General features: G+C 34.7%; 1 protein-coding gene across 5 annotated transcripts in view; it reads right to left on the bottom strand.

Moving 5' to 3' along the window:
* Positions 1-2996: 2996 nt before the first annotated feature.
* LOC102800853 (uncharacterized) overlaps positions 2997-13726 on the bottom strand; it is a 30140-nt gene continuing 19410 nt past the window's right edge. For 3 of the 5 annotated variants that reach the window (XM_085496172.1, XM_085496170.1, XM_085496171.1), the window contains exons 3-15: positions 12353-12438; positions 11723-11816; positions 11023-11261; positions 9997-10107; positions 9724-9753; positions 9100-9153; positions 8920-9000; positions 8499-8586; positions 7475-7587; positions 7185-7367; positions 6602-6686; positions 5603-5705; positions 2997-5304 (exon numbers count right to left, since the gene is read on the bottom strand). In XM_085496172.1, the coding sequence (XP_085352298.1) occupies positions 5226-5304; positions 5603-5705; positions 6602-6686; positions 7185-7367; positions 7475-7587; positions 8499-8586; positions 8920-9000; positions 9100-9153; positions 9724-9753; positions 9997-10107; positions 11023-11261; positions 11723-11816; positions 12353-12438 (1346 nt within the window). In that variant the 3' untranslated portion in view covers positions 2997-5225. The remainder of the gene's footprint in view (positions 5305-5602; positions 5706-6601; positions 6687-7184; positions 7368-7474; positions 7588-8498; positions 8587-8919; positions 9001-9099; positions 9154-9723; positions 9754-9996; positions 10108-11022; positions 11262-11722; positions 11817-12352; positions 12439-13726) is intronic. The other 2 variants (XM_085496173.1, XM_006821141.3) reach the window with 2 other exon arrangements.

Here is a 13726-nt window from a genome sequence, read left to right as displayed (position 1 = left end):
ATACTGTAATATAAATGACATTTAGATGATCTTTAATGAAAACAAGACTGAGCAGTATTTTTTTAGCAAGATGGTAAATTATTAACAACAGCTTTTGCATAAGATTAATCATATAGAGATCCAAAACATTTATTATGACACATTGCAAAAATACGCACCAAATGCGCAGTTGTCATATTGATTCTGGGAGAACAAATACATGTTTTGTTGCTCTGAGAAATGCACAGCACATCATTAATTGTTCATTTTGTTTGAAGAGCTATGCCCAACGATGAGCTGATATGCACTTTCACATTTGCTCAATTAGTAGCTCATGTGCTTCTGTGAATTCTTGTGGTTAATTAGGTTACATGCTGTAAGACCATTTAATTTCACTATTTTGATGTTTTAAACATAATTCCTGCGTTTTAATTTCACTAATTTGTCAAGAAAACAATTAATTAGATTTAATTTAGAAGAATTTACTTATCAGTGAAAATACCAAAATCAAGTGAATAATTATTGCATTTTCATTATTGCATTTACATATTTTGTTATTATCTGCAAACACTTTATTACATTATTACAAAAAAAAACATGTTTTTTTCAAGACAAGTGCTATAAATTTTATTAATGCAAAATTTCCAGAACTGAAATTATCAAGAAATCGCGTTTTAACAGTAGTCGTGTATTTAACAGCAATCCTACGTCAGTTTATGGGTCAACATTTTTACATTTATACATTTACATTTTAAAAATACTAAAATACGTTTATGAAAAATAAATTATAAAAATGAATTATTAACTTCACACTACTAAATATACAAATGGGAATTTAATTATATTTAAACAAAAATAAGCCATAGCCTTTTAAATTTAAACAAATCGGTTTAATAAAAATCAGTGCTGTTAAAGGACTTTATCCTTGAATATGCAATGTGTGAACTTTGGTGTCATGCTGAAGGCTTATAAAGGATAAATACATAGTTATGTACCTCCCACACAACAATGAACACCATATTTCAAATTCTTCATAGCCAAAAAATATATTTTCTTTAAAAACAAACGAGAAATGACATACCTTTGAAGTCAATAGTCATCTTTTAGGTTACCACAGTGCATAAATTAAATACAGAGTTTATAAGAATCTTATGAGACCTTTTCATAAGGGACAGTTCACTGGTGGAAATGAGTCGCTGACACTGAGTTAGGGGTTCGTACTCCTTAGTACACTGGTATTTTGCATTCATGACCAGACAAATTGAGCAGAACGACATGGTTCACGTAATTCACCTAATAAACTATGGTTCCACTTAATGCGTTGTGTTGTGTCTGTGCATATATTAATCATAATTATATGTCGATATAATTGTAGTGAGGTTTACTGGCTAAATTATCCCAGTGTTACACGAATTGTGTAATTTTATATTTCTTGAGAACCCGCATACGAGGTAGTCAACATATTGAGAATAATTAGGTCTTTTGGGTTAAAACGGAGGAGTGGTCACCTGCGCATGCGTCAGATGTCCATAGCGCGTCATTGTTTACAAACAAGCGTCTACCCATGAGCCTTTGCGTTTTTAGTGTGTGTTATCGTCGCTTGGGACTCAATTCCTGCGCATGCACAGGTGACGACCCCCCCCGCTTTAATATTTAACCCGACTCCATGACCTCGCGAAATAAGTATATTGTTATAAAATAATTAAACAAATATTAATTTGGAGAAAAGTGTTTCAATTTCAATGTAAATCAACGGTATTGCAAATAATTAACATATAATAATAATCAGAATGTTCTTATAATTCCTGACAGCCATCTTGTAAATCCATATTTCATCACCAACAACCACCTAACAACATAACCACCGAAAATCCACCGTCATCATTCCACTGAGTTCTGTTTGTGGTAAAAAGTTCAATGAAATTGTATTATATTTATTTACGGTATTCATCTACACCATTGCGATCAATCACTCTAATCACCCGTGTATTACCTAAATGACGTTTATATGTGACAGATGTTGGTATGAACGGGCACATGTGTTCCGAAGAATGGGTGTCGCGCCAATAAAAATATTGTGTAGAATTGTATAGAAGAGATTCGGGTGGATAGAGATAACGGAGGCGAGATAACAGTGGCTTGAGGAAGTAAATTATATGCGTTGTGATAGGCTGAATCTTTTGTATGCAGAATCCAAAAGTTGCATTAAGCTCGAGTGCTTATAATGATTCCCGATAAATATATTGTATTTTCATATGTATTGTTTACATTATTGTGTAATTCTTCCACTATTATTTCGTTATTTAATTGTTTGTTATTGCACTGTTTTTTACAACAAAAGCGAATTACAATATACACGATACTATTCACGTATGAATGGGATTCAAACCCTCGCATGGTGTCAGCATAATGGTATCAAGCGCCCTCTGCAGACCACCTAAATCGAAATACACTCAAGAGAGCTCGAGACGACTAAAGTTTGTTGACAATCTAAGGCCTCAGCTGTTATGCCACCGCATGTTTTTTATGTTGGATTTGTATATGTATTTATGGCAACAGAGGAGGTCACAGCCATGCTTTTTGTAAAGTTTTTTGCATTTTCTCTTTTCTCGTATTTTACGCATTCATATTTAACATTGTATTTGTATTTTAAAATTATTTTGTTGATTTCACAATAAAATCTATATCAAACTTAAAAGCTTAAGTAAAAAAAATAAAAAATCGAAATGCACTTTATACATTGTAAAATAGATTTATATTTAACAATTTATTGACCGCTGAGAAGTCAATATGCAAATATAGCGAATCTGATTGGCTGATAGGGTTATGAATAATAAACAATGTACATTATTTATCTCAGAACGATAATTGAGAACAAAGCACACATATTTTACAATCATACTATCGTGTAGTTCACAGTAACACTCGTTACTCGTAACTCACTAGGTGGATAGTCAAACTAATTTAATCCATAACATAACAGTTTTCCCGCTGAATTAACGAATTAACGAGTCTCCTTGTTATTTTCGTGTGATTCCTAATTATGCATATTATATAATATATGCAAATTTTATTATTCAGAACAGTATGAACCATTTTTGTACAAACTTCAATATTTTGACGTGAAAATATTACATCCACTGTACCATATTTAAAAAAAGAAACATATCTCAGAGAAAACAAAAAACAGATTTATTTCGAAATACTGATTCGGTAATGGACATAGCTAACGGTTTATTCAACACACTTACATTTGTTATTGTTGTACACCTGTGAATTGTGTATACTGATATCAATATAATATTATATATAACGTATGATATGGTAAACTCATTTTATTACTCTAACTCGATATTTCGTCTACTACTAAAAATAAAAACTACAAGAATAACATAATTATATGAGTATGCAATATATATACACAGTGTATGTTTTGGCTATTGAAGTAGCGTTCCTATCAAAGTCAATATGCAATACGTTTGAGTCTGAATAGACATTAAGTGATTATGGGGTTTATTATTGAACGCAAACACATATTTATAGGCAACAATCCTGCATTAGATTGCCTTCTCTGCTCTAAAATTTAATTTTAGTATTTTATATTGAAAATAACGTCACTCAAGCCCATAATGGTATAATTATACATCAAGCAGACCCATCAATAGCAAACGTATCTAGAGGCAGACTTCACAATGTCGATTTAAGGGCTTATATTTCCACAATATTTACTTAATGTATAATCAATACATTGTTCATTCTAATATATACAGGCGCCTGTTGATTGGTTATTTGATATAAGATACATATAACTACAAACACGTATCATATAAATTATTTGTTGACAAACAGTACTGTGACAAATACCAAAAATCATATATTGTATCGAAATATTACTTTAAATTACCACATCCTGCAGGCTCATGTTGAACAGAGAGGTGGATTTACCTTAGTGTGGGAAATCATAATTCATAAATATAAAGCTTTCATACATGCAAACAGACAGCCTGACAGAGGACAGACGACAACACACATACAGGTATGTGATTTTTCTGTAAATCAGAAGCTACCATCAATATATATTGACAGTAAAATTGTCAATTAGACAAACGTGTCCAGTAGTGTGCGTTAGTATTATTGAAATTAGATATTTTCGTTATATAATTACCAAAGTTTAAATACTATTTAGTTTTTATTTAAAACGCTACCAACAACAAAATTAAATAAATTAAACTGTTAAGCTACGAGCCTCAATTCAATAATAAAAAAATGAGTGGACACATACTATATGAAACAAATACAAAGAAATAACCGTATTAAGGAAATTAACGTATAACAATAACAGTTTGATTAATAATATAGTGTGAGTCAATGGAACAATTAAAATTGTTCTTAATTCTTCAATACAATAACGTCTATTTTCGAGTTTTACAATTCAATTGTATAATATAATTATTTTGCGTAGTATAACCGTTTATTTTATTTCAATTAAATGCCTGTCATGTTCGTATTGTATGACACTATTACTATTCTCAATAATTGCATTCGCCTTAATGTAACATCGTGAACATTGCATCATGACAGTCTTGCTAACACACAGTTGAATACTGTGACACTGCCTTATAACAAAAATTAGTAGTTATTGCAACTGATTTCACGCCATATCATGAGAGTTTTTGTTGAAATTGGTCATTATGCGCAACAAATTGTTGGGTTACTGAATAATCAACTTACGTAGCTATGTAACATGTTTACCACGGACTACTGCAATTCTGATGTTCAGGTCAACAAACCCAAATACTGTCATGAAATTACCGGCTACTAAAATACGTTCATTCTGCTCACAAACAGAACGAATATTAGGAATGTTTAACACTCATTATTTTGATACTTCTATACTTGTTTGCATAAGTAACATAAAATCGATAGACGCATACGTTCATGAGTTATAATGAATACTTCTGCATATTCGTTGTATGCATAAAAACAGCATAGTCCGCAAATCGATTTGTCTTTTCGTTGAGATGATTTAAGATTTATCTGCATGGTGTCCTTCTGAGTTAGTTGTGCAACCAAACGCATAGAATTAATCTATCAACTGCATTTAGATGGTCACGCATTCGGGTTCTAAACCAATGCTATTATGTCGCATGTCGACATCCGAACCAAGTTCATTAGGAAGAAAAATGGCTTGCCTCAAACACTTCAAGAAAATCGTCCCTTGACTTCCATATAGCGAGCAACATAGGCTAGAAATTTATTTTGTAACACCACCTTGTATCTATTTTACACGCATTGCTACAGTATAGACGCCCTCGTACGACAACCCTGTGTGTAAGTAAAAACAACAGATTAATGCTAACAAGCAATAGAAGGCGCAATTGTATCAAAGAGCTACGGATGATAAGTATTGAGTTTGTTCATTGCAAAACCCGTTTTCTGATAATCCTTCAAAACATGTGTTTTGATGATTGGTATCTCTAGGTTTAAGAACACTGTTAGTATATAGATTTAAGGTGATCGTATCGCTATCTATTAAAATAACATGACCTCGTCAGTATACGAGTTGCATATTCAACGTATCTTGCTATATACCATAACAAAATAAAAGCACATTTGAACTCACCCTGGGTTTAATGAGGTGCACGTGTTTCCATTGAAATCAGTGCCGTCACACTCTTCCACACCTACCTGTCTAAAACCATCTCCACAGTAGGACCTCCTGCAGGCTATAAACCACACAACTTGTCACAATAAATAACGGCCATCTTGGATTGCTTGTTGCTTGTACCGAGTTCGCAGGTGAGCAAGATTTTGTTCCATTTTGCACTGGTTAACAAAAGGTTGATATTCAAGGCTACTATTTTCATAGAAACATGTTCACATCTATTTGCCTTTAGCTGTGTTTCGCGCACGTGCACTATGACCTCTGAACTAACATGCTCATGCATATTCATAATAAAAATCAAACATGGCGGAGCGTGAATTTGAACTAAAAGCTGCAGCCGCTTTTTTTTGCCATGTGTTATGTTTGCCGCCTATATAAATGATACACACTATAAACCAGAAAAGCATGCATTACTAAAATGGAACAGAGTGCATGCATTGATCTAAGTATGTATTAAAAAGGATGTAGTTATCTTAGTCTTACGTGTTGACCTTTTCATTTTCAGACGGAAAAGCATCCCACCCACGAACTCGGGACAAGCATACAAGGGTAAAACCGGGAAGTAGAAAACATGACCAAGGAATGAGGTGGGTAATTAAATACAACGGTAGTCACTCAATTTTAAAAAAATAAAATAAATTTATCGACTAAAACAATTAGAAAATAAAACATTATCAACATAATTATTTAGCGCAACTTCATTAATTTAATAATGAACACATACAAAGACATCTCACACGAGGCAACGGATGATAACGGCAATTGAATAAGCAATGTCAGTTCACGTCTCACTGCTGTGGGAATTGCGTAAATTTCCAAAGTCTTTTCCAAAGGTAATTTTGTTGAATCTCTCATGATCGATAATTGAGCGTCATACTTATTTGCATAGTCAAAGTGCGATATATATACATATATCCCCTTCAATACTAGTATGTGAAATTGCTAAGAATAATTTACCTATACAGCTATCATTTACGTCTTCATTGCCATCATCACATTCTTCACCGTCTTCTGCAATGCCATTCCCACATATAGGCTTAGACTGCGCAAAAAAAAAACAAAAAACAAAAAAAAAACAAGAAAAATAACGGGGATCAACTTAGAAAGATTTAGTGATTGTCATTTATTCAGAAGCTACAGTGATTGTATTGTGTATGTTGTTTTCAAATAATTGTTATCTATTTGTTTCAATTCAATATTTATCAAACTGTCGTCGTTCCAGTTCATGTGCTGATGTCAAACTGGTGACATCCTGAGAGAATAAACCACAATTTTATTTTAAAATAAGAAAGCAAAGTCAGTAGAACATACTACATCGGTCCCCAACTGTATGAGCAGTAGCCAAGAACTAGACATGATTGCATCAAAAAAACACCAAGGGTCTATAATTATAGTAAATAATTTTGGACTTTTTAGCACATTTACTTATTCTCGCAAAGGAACTCATTGATACAGAATCGAGTGCCCTCGGAATACATACACCTACATGGTAGATGAGAGTAAGTAAAGCAACCACTCGTGAAAAGCGACTTGGCTATACCTCTTTACATGGCGGGCATTTGTTTCCAGGCGACTGTGTAGAGATAAGACTGGTGTCCATTTGAACAATTCTCCACATGGTGTTATCACGTAAATACAGTTGCTTGTCTTCGATGCAATAGGCTAGTTTACCTTCATCGGTGATTTTATTCATTTCCCTTTCCGTCTGAACAATTAGAAATTGCTGAAAGAATCGAAATTGCAAAAAACTCTCTTAACAATTGTCAACAGTGAAACCATTTCGTAAGTGCATTTCAACAGTTGTGGAATTGTACATTTGAGATTACTCACCCCTCCTTGCCCCGGTGGCCCCCTATCTCCTTTGACACCTTTCGGTCCCATTGGTCCTATCTGCCCTTTTATCCCCGGGAGTCCCATGTCACCTTTGAAGCCCCGATGACCTGCTGAGCAAATATTTGTTGTCATCAATCTCGGCAATTAATTTGAGGCATGCACTTATTTGTACAGCTATATATTAAATGTACCCATTTTAGTATAAATCATTTTCACCGATATTACATTGTCATGTAGACATACTCTATTTAGTTATCATTGCAGCAGTGTTATTTTAGTCAGTCACTGTATGTAGGTGTGTGTGTTTTTATTTATTATTTATTAATAATGGGCAGCGCCTTGATCTTTTTATCCTAAGTATATTCAGCGAACTAATTTAACACAATGGATAGAAATAAATTGTTGATCATTCTCTACTAATTCCTAAACGTCACATGCATGCAAAGTAATATCCGGGGTACTTAGCTGGTTGAGGGTTGACTATGTATGTAAGTGTGTTTTGACTTTGACAGCCACTGAGCAACTGTACGGGTGTTTTGGCAGTTCCAGGTCTTGTTGTTTTAATTTCATCTGAACAATGTACATCTAATGCACGGGAAACGTTCTTTCATGTCCTTTTCGCTAAAGTGAGGGTGTTTAGATTTTTCTAAAAGTCCACATTTTATTGAATAATCAGTAAAGAGTCAGTCTTTGATTTTGTAGAACAATCATATAAACCAATAAAAAGAGCTTGTCATTTATAATTACAATGCACATCCAATAAGTTATAGCAGTTGTTTCTAAAAGAATTGACAACATGTGCCACGTGTATAAATATCAATCTCTATAGCCAAACAAAAAAATGCTACAAGCAACAGATATAAGATGAGCAGTACTGTAATAGTTTGATGTTGGAAATACATAGTATATATTAAATTTAACATTGTAAATAGTTATATGATATTTAAATGCCGTCATAGTGCAAACATAATTTATTACGATTTTCATTTAGTGCCATGCAGTTGTCTTACTAGTCACTCACCTTGACCAGGTGGTCCAGCTGGCCCGCGAATACCCTGGGGTCCCTGAGGTCCTGTTGGTCCCTCGGCACCTATTTCTCCTCTGTCACCCTGGGGAAAACAGTCACGAAGATACAATACAACATGCAGCAACGTAATATGGAACGTTTTTGTCTTATTCAATTCGGTTAAATTTGTTGACATTACATGTGTTATATTTTTACGCGGAGTTGTTGAAGGTAACAGTGACACATCCCCGCATTCACCGAGTTATGCGAGTGACGTCTGTTCGTACACATACATTTTTAAAAGGCGTACATTAATTCAACAATATATTATAACAATATTATACAGCGGCCACCCGTTTTAATTATATGCATATTTGTATGCACACGTTTGTCTAAAAGTTCAATTAAATTTTGGATAGTATGACATTATATTAACCTTTCTTCCACGTCGCCCTTGTCGACCTTCAGACCCCTTGGGTCCATCTTTTCCTGGAATACCTGGACGCCCAGGAGAACCCTTCAAAAAATCAATAGGTATTTAATACGTCAGACATATGAGCATAAGATTAATGTGACTTTACGTACAGATCTTGCATTAGGTGGAATTGAATTTTACCTTTTCCCCTGCTGGTCCCATTACACCCTGTTGACCCTTTTCTCCAGGCGGGCCCTGAAATAAACACCACGCGAATTAATATTTCGTTTATTTTGTATAAAGCGCGTAAAGACAAAATGATAAAACTTGACATTGAAATCTGATTTAATTGGTATCTAATTTCGCATATTTAATTAAGAACAGAGTAAACCAGAAACCACACACACACACACGGATGCATACATATTGTCAGTTTGTGATTTAAGTTATGGTATATGTTGACACACATGTAATAATTAATCAATTATATAAATTATCAATAATACAAGTTTTATTAGACGTGACATGTTTTTGAATTGTGAGTTATAGAAACAGCAGACATGTGTTTATTGCTTTACAATTCTAAAACCATGACTGTGATACATTTTGGGTTAGTGTGGAAGAGGGAATGAGAAAAAAATAAAATTAAACAATAACCGTGCAAGTATTATTACAATGAGTAATCCATAGTTTTAGAGAGATGAGCATTGAGTAATATACTAATGAAATAATGGTATGTTATAAGATGACAGGATCTATGAGAGAAACACGGAGCAGGAACATTTAAGTTAGGCAAATACTTTGAGAGGATTCCAAAGTACCAACCCTCAATTTACTCTTCTTGCCTCGTCTGCCCTGTAATATAAACTAGATAGTTAGCATTGTACAGACATCGTGCTATGATGGCCATATATAGTCAGTGTAATTGTACATCGAGATATACGCATGCATAGAAACATATTATATTACAATAAGTGTTTATTACAATTGATGTACATGTTAATTATTTTACAACACAGTGTACACTATTGTCTTTATGTGTAAATAATATCTTGGCGATCTTTGATAATAACTAATTCATGTTTCACATTAACTTACAGGTGGTCCAGGTGGTCCAATTTCTCCCGGTGGTCCTTGTTCGCCAGCTGGTCCAGGAGGTCCGCGTGCACCTGGCGGACCAGGAGGGCATCCGCATTGATCTGTACAGTCCTAATTGAAAACAATGACAACAATTAATTACCTCCTGCACGACATGATCGGTTTGTTGTGTAGTTTCTGTAGTGTTTAGTGAATCTAACTAGGATATATTCTTTAAGCACTTCATAAAATCGAGCTCACCCAATAAGAAAAATGGCGTCAGTACGACTACATAGGAGAACTATTCGCAATTTCCATAAGTTGCGCCCTCATGCGACAGAATGTTTCATTGACTTTGTCTTTTGTCAATATGATGTACTTATATAAATGAAAGCAATTGTGTGGATGTTCGTCATTTACCATAAAGTAAAACCTTTCAAAAACATAAAATTTATTATAATGTATTCATTCCAACATTGGTCAACATTTGCGTTCTAAACGTATATGTTTGCATTCGTGGGTGAGTGAATTTAGGTGCAAACTACGTTCTTTGCGCGACTGCAGTTTGTGAGAGTGCATTGTCATTCCCACGGTTGGCAGCAGGAACAAATGGACTAGTATTCTCATCAATTAATGGTTAAAATGCAAAATAATAATGAGAATGTGGCATGCTTCAGTGAAACAAGTGTTCTAAATAATAATTGACGATTTCCGTATTTTAAATTTATTTGAAAACTTGGTGAACAAGACTGGGGTAATATTTCAGTTTACAAACGTATTTTATGATATAAGTTGCATAAGCCTACACGTATATCCACTCGTGCCCAGTTTACTCGTGTTTCGGTCTGCATACCGTACGTAAGGTATATTTTCCGGATTGTTTATCAATTGGCCAATCAGAGACAATGCTAAATGATTTGACTATTTACAAACAAGTATTTTCATCAGATATGTAAGTAGTACATTAGTTATTTAGCAAATTGTATTCTGAAAGAATTCTATGGCTTGATCATTGAAACTAATTTTGAGGAATAGAATGCAACACACCTTGGTACATGTTGGCGGAGTGGGTGGAGCCATGGTTGGAATTATCGTCGGTTCCGAGTCAATGTTCATCCTTGAAGGAGGAGGTGGAGGTATCATCGGTGGGGGCGGTAGACGTAGTATTATCCCTGTTGTTTCATCGATCGGAACGAAATCTGACAACGCAATATCGGTTGCCAGCGTTGACTTTCCATCCGACTTTTCTTTTTCTTCGGTTATGTTGGCAATGTGTATAGTGGTAGCTGTGAGTGAGTGCACGAGAGTAACGTTAATATGTTAAACAGCAATCTTTGAAATTATCACGGGACACGTGCATGATATAATGACAATCCCGCAAATCTTAAAGTATGTGATTTAACTAACCCAACGAACAAATGCCCGCGTCCTGTTTTCCATACGAATCTTTATACTGATTAATTCGAATTTAATTAGAACAGGAGGGTCATCACCTGCGCACGCGCGGCAATTGAGTCCCAGGCGATGATACACACACACGCTAAAAACGCAAAGGCTCATGGGTAGACGCTTGTTTGGAAACAATGACACGCTATAACATTTGACGCATGCGCAGGTGACGAATCCCTCGCTTTAAGAGATATCTACACGAAAATAAATTGTATATATTCTGTATTGCGTTTCGACAAAATTTATGATGAACAATACAAACAACAGAAACACATTTTAGTTGGTTTACTATACTTACTTGCACAACGGGCACAACATTCGTTCGGTCGTTTGATGGTAATATCGCAGCTCAGTTCCTGGCATATTATCGGCTTACATGTCACCTTACCTTCCTGTGAGAAGAAAACATTTATTCAGATCTTCTCATTACATTGCTGAAAACTGACGTTCTTCGGCATGTGTCCTGTGAGCAATCGTGGTAGTTGTTGTTTACTGAATCTGCACAACGACGACACGCATCAACTATGATACAATTAATTTAATTCTATGTTTTGCAATTTAATTTGAAGGGCGCCACGCATGCGCGAGATATATGGGTCTCATATTAACAAAGATGGCGACTTTGACTGTTGCGCAGATTACAGGAGTACTAACTGAGACGTTACCAAGCTTTAATTAGATGTTTTCAGGTGATTGGATGATATCGAAGGAGTCACCGGCGGTAATTAGTGCAAGTCGCGCCCAGGTCAAACCTCATACTTGTGATTTCAATTAGAAGAGCGCATTGAATGTTTATCAACACAAATGTCGCACATGCCCAGTGCGACGACTACCGCCCTTTAAGTATTCACTACTTGGGAAATGATTACGATTTTATTCAAAATCTATTCAAACCACACGTTATACTGAAATAAAAATGTGAATATACCTGGCATATACATGTTGCGCATGCGTCCTCTTCAGGCGTGAAGCGTTCATTGTTAGGAATTGTTATGTCGCCATGAAGACATCTGCCTGAAACAGAAACAAAACATATTCACGATATGAGAGTTTTTTCCGTTCATGTTTTATTCTATGACGCAAACATAAAATTGACACAACAATATTAAGACAACCATATATGCATTTAATGCTCCAGCTAATTACGATTAAAATGACAAGTACATGAAATAATAAAGAAGTTCATCGCTATCGATATAGAGACTGGTCATACTGCAATATGATATATATGCGTAATAAATACAATTCGAGTGTTTTGAAGCACGGTGCAATTTATTATCTTGTTTTAGATATACTTTGCGCTGACGAGATCGCGTGTGTTTGCGGTGCTCCAAACCCCACACACAGCAAGTTCTGGTGCCGTACGGCCGGCGAGGGCGCCACTCACGCCTACATGTCAGGCTAGATATACATGTGGCATTAATATATGTCAGATATATAATTAATACGTCATTGCATGAATATAGCGCTCGCCTAATTTACAGTACAGTTAAGTGCCCCTTGTTGTAATACGTTATATAATTGCACGCCTTCTTAATACAAACATTATTAACGATCACGGTTAAGGAAAACATAATAATTAACATCCACAGCTGGGGCACTGCTTGACTATTAATCACTGGATGTGTGTCAGATTGAAAAAGAAAAAAAACAATACTATAAGATACTGCCAAAATGACGTCGTGAAATGTACATGCAATAAGCGTGATAATCAGTGTAACCACCGATGATCCCGTTAATATAACAATAATCCACCGATCTTAAGACGACAGTGACATATGTGGCATGTTTTACCCGCAAATCTCGGTTAAGTGCCGGTTATTTCATCTCTCCAATCCTTATTACAGTTCCTGTTTTCATAGAAATAAATTGACATTCTATTTGACATGTGCGAGTCAACAAAAATATACTAAAACCAAAGAAAATTTTTTGGAAATGCCATACTTCCAACTTACTATTTGCCTCTTGAGAGATTAATACCAAAGTTACAATCTTTAGTACCACATCGTTTCGATAATTCATTAGTCAATTACGTTTTTAATTGTTTAACTTTGAATGATATGATATATTTTTGAGTGATATACTTTGTTTAATACATTCTGATGGTATGTTTTTATATTGCAATATATTTATTACGGATAAGTTACTATTAAATGTTATTTATCTCCCGTACTAAATTGATTGATCGATAATGAGAGTGAACTCAGAATGTATATCACTGACGGAAGTTTAACTGATGTTGAAAAGTTTGTGAAAATAGCGATTTTTTGTTTGATTGCGAAACAGTGTCAGTGACATTCAC

Source organism: Saccoglossus kowalevskii, chromosome 22 (genome assembly GCF_978046115.1).
Source record: "Saccoglossus kowalevskii chromosome 22, keSacKowa6.1, whole genome shotgun sequence".
In the NCBI taxonomy this organism is placed as follows: Eukaryota; Metazoa; Hemichordata; class Enteropneusta; family Harrimaniidae; genus Saccoglossus; species Saccoglossus kowalevskii.
Note: the sequence above shows the minus strand (reverse complement) of the source record. Positions and strands in the feature narration are given on the sequence as shown.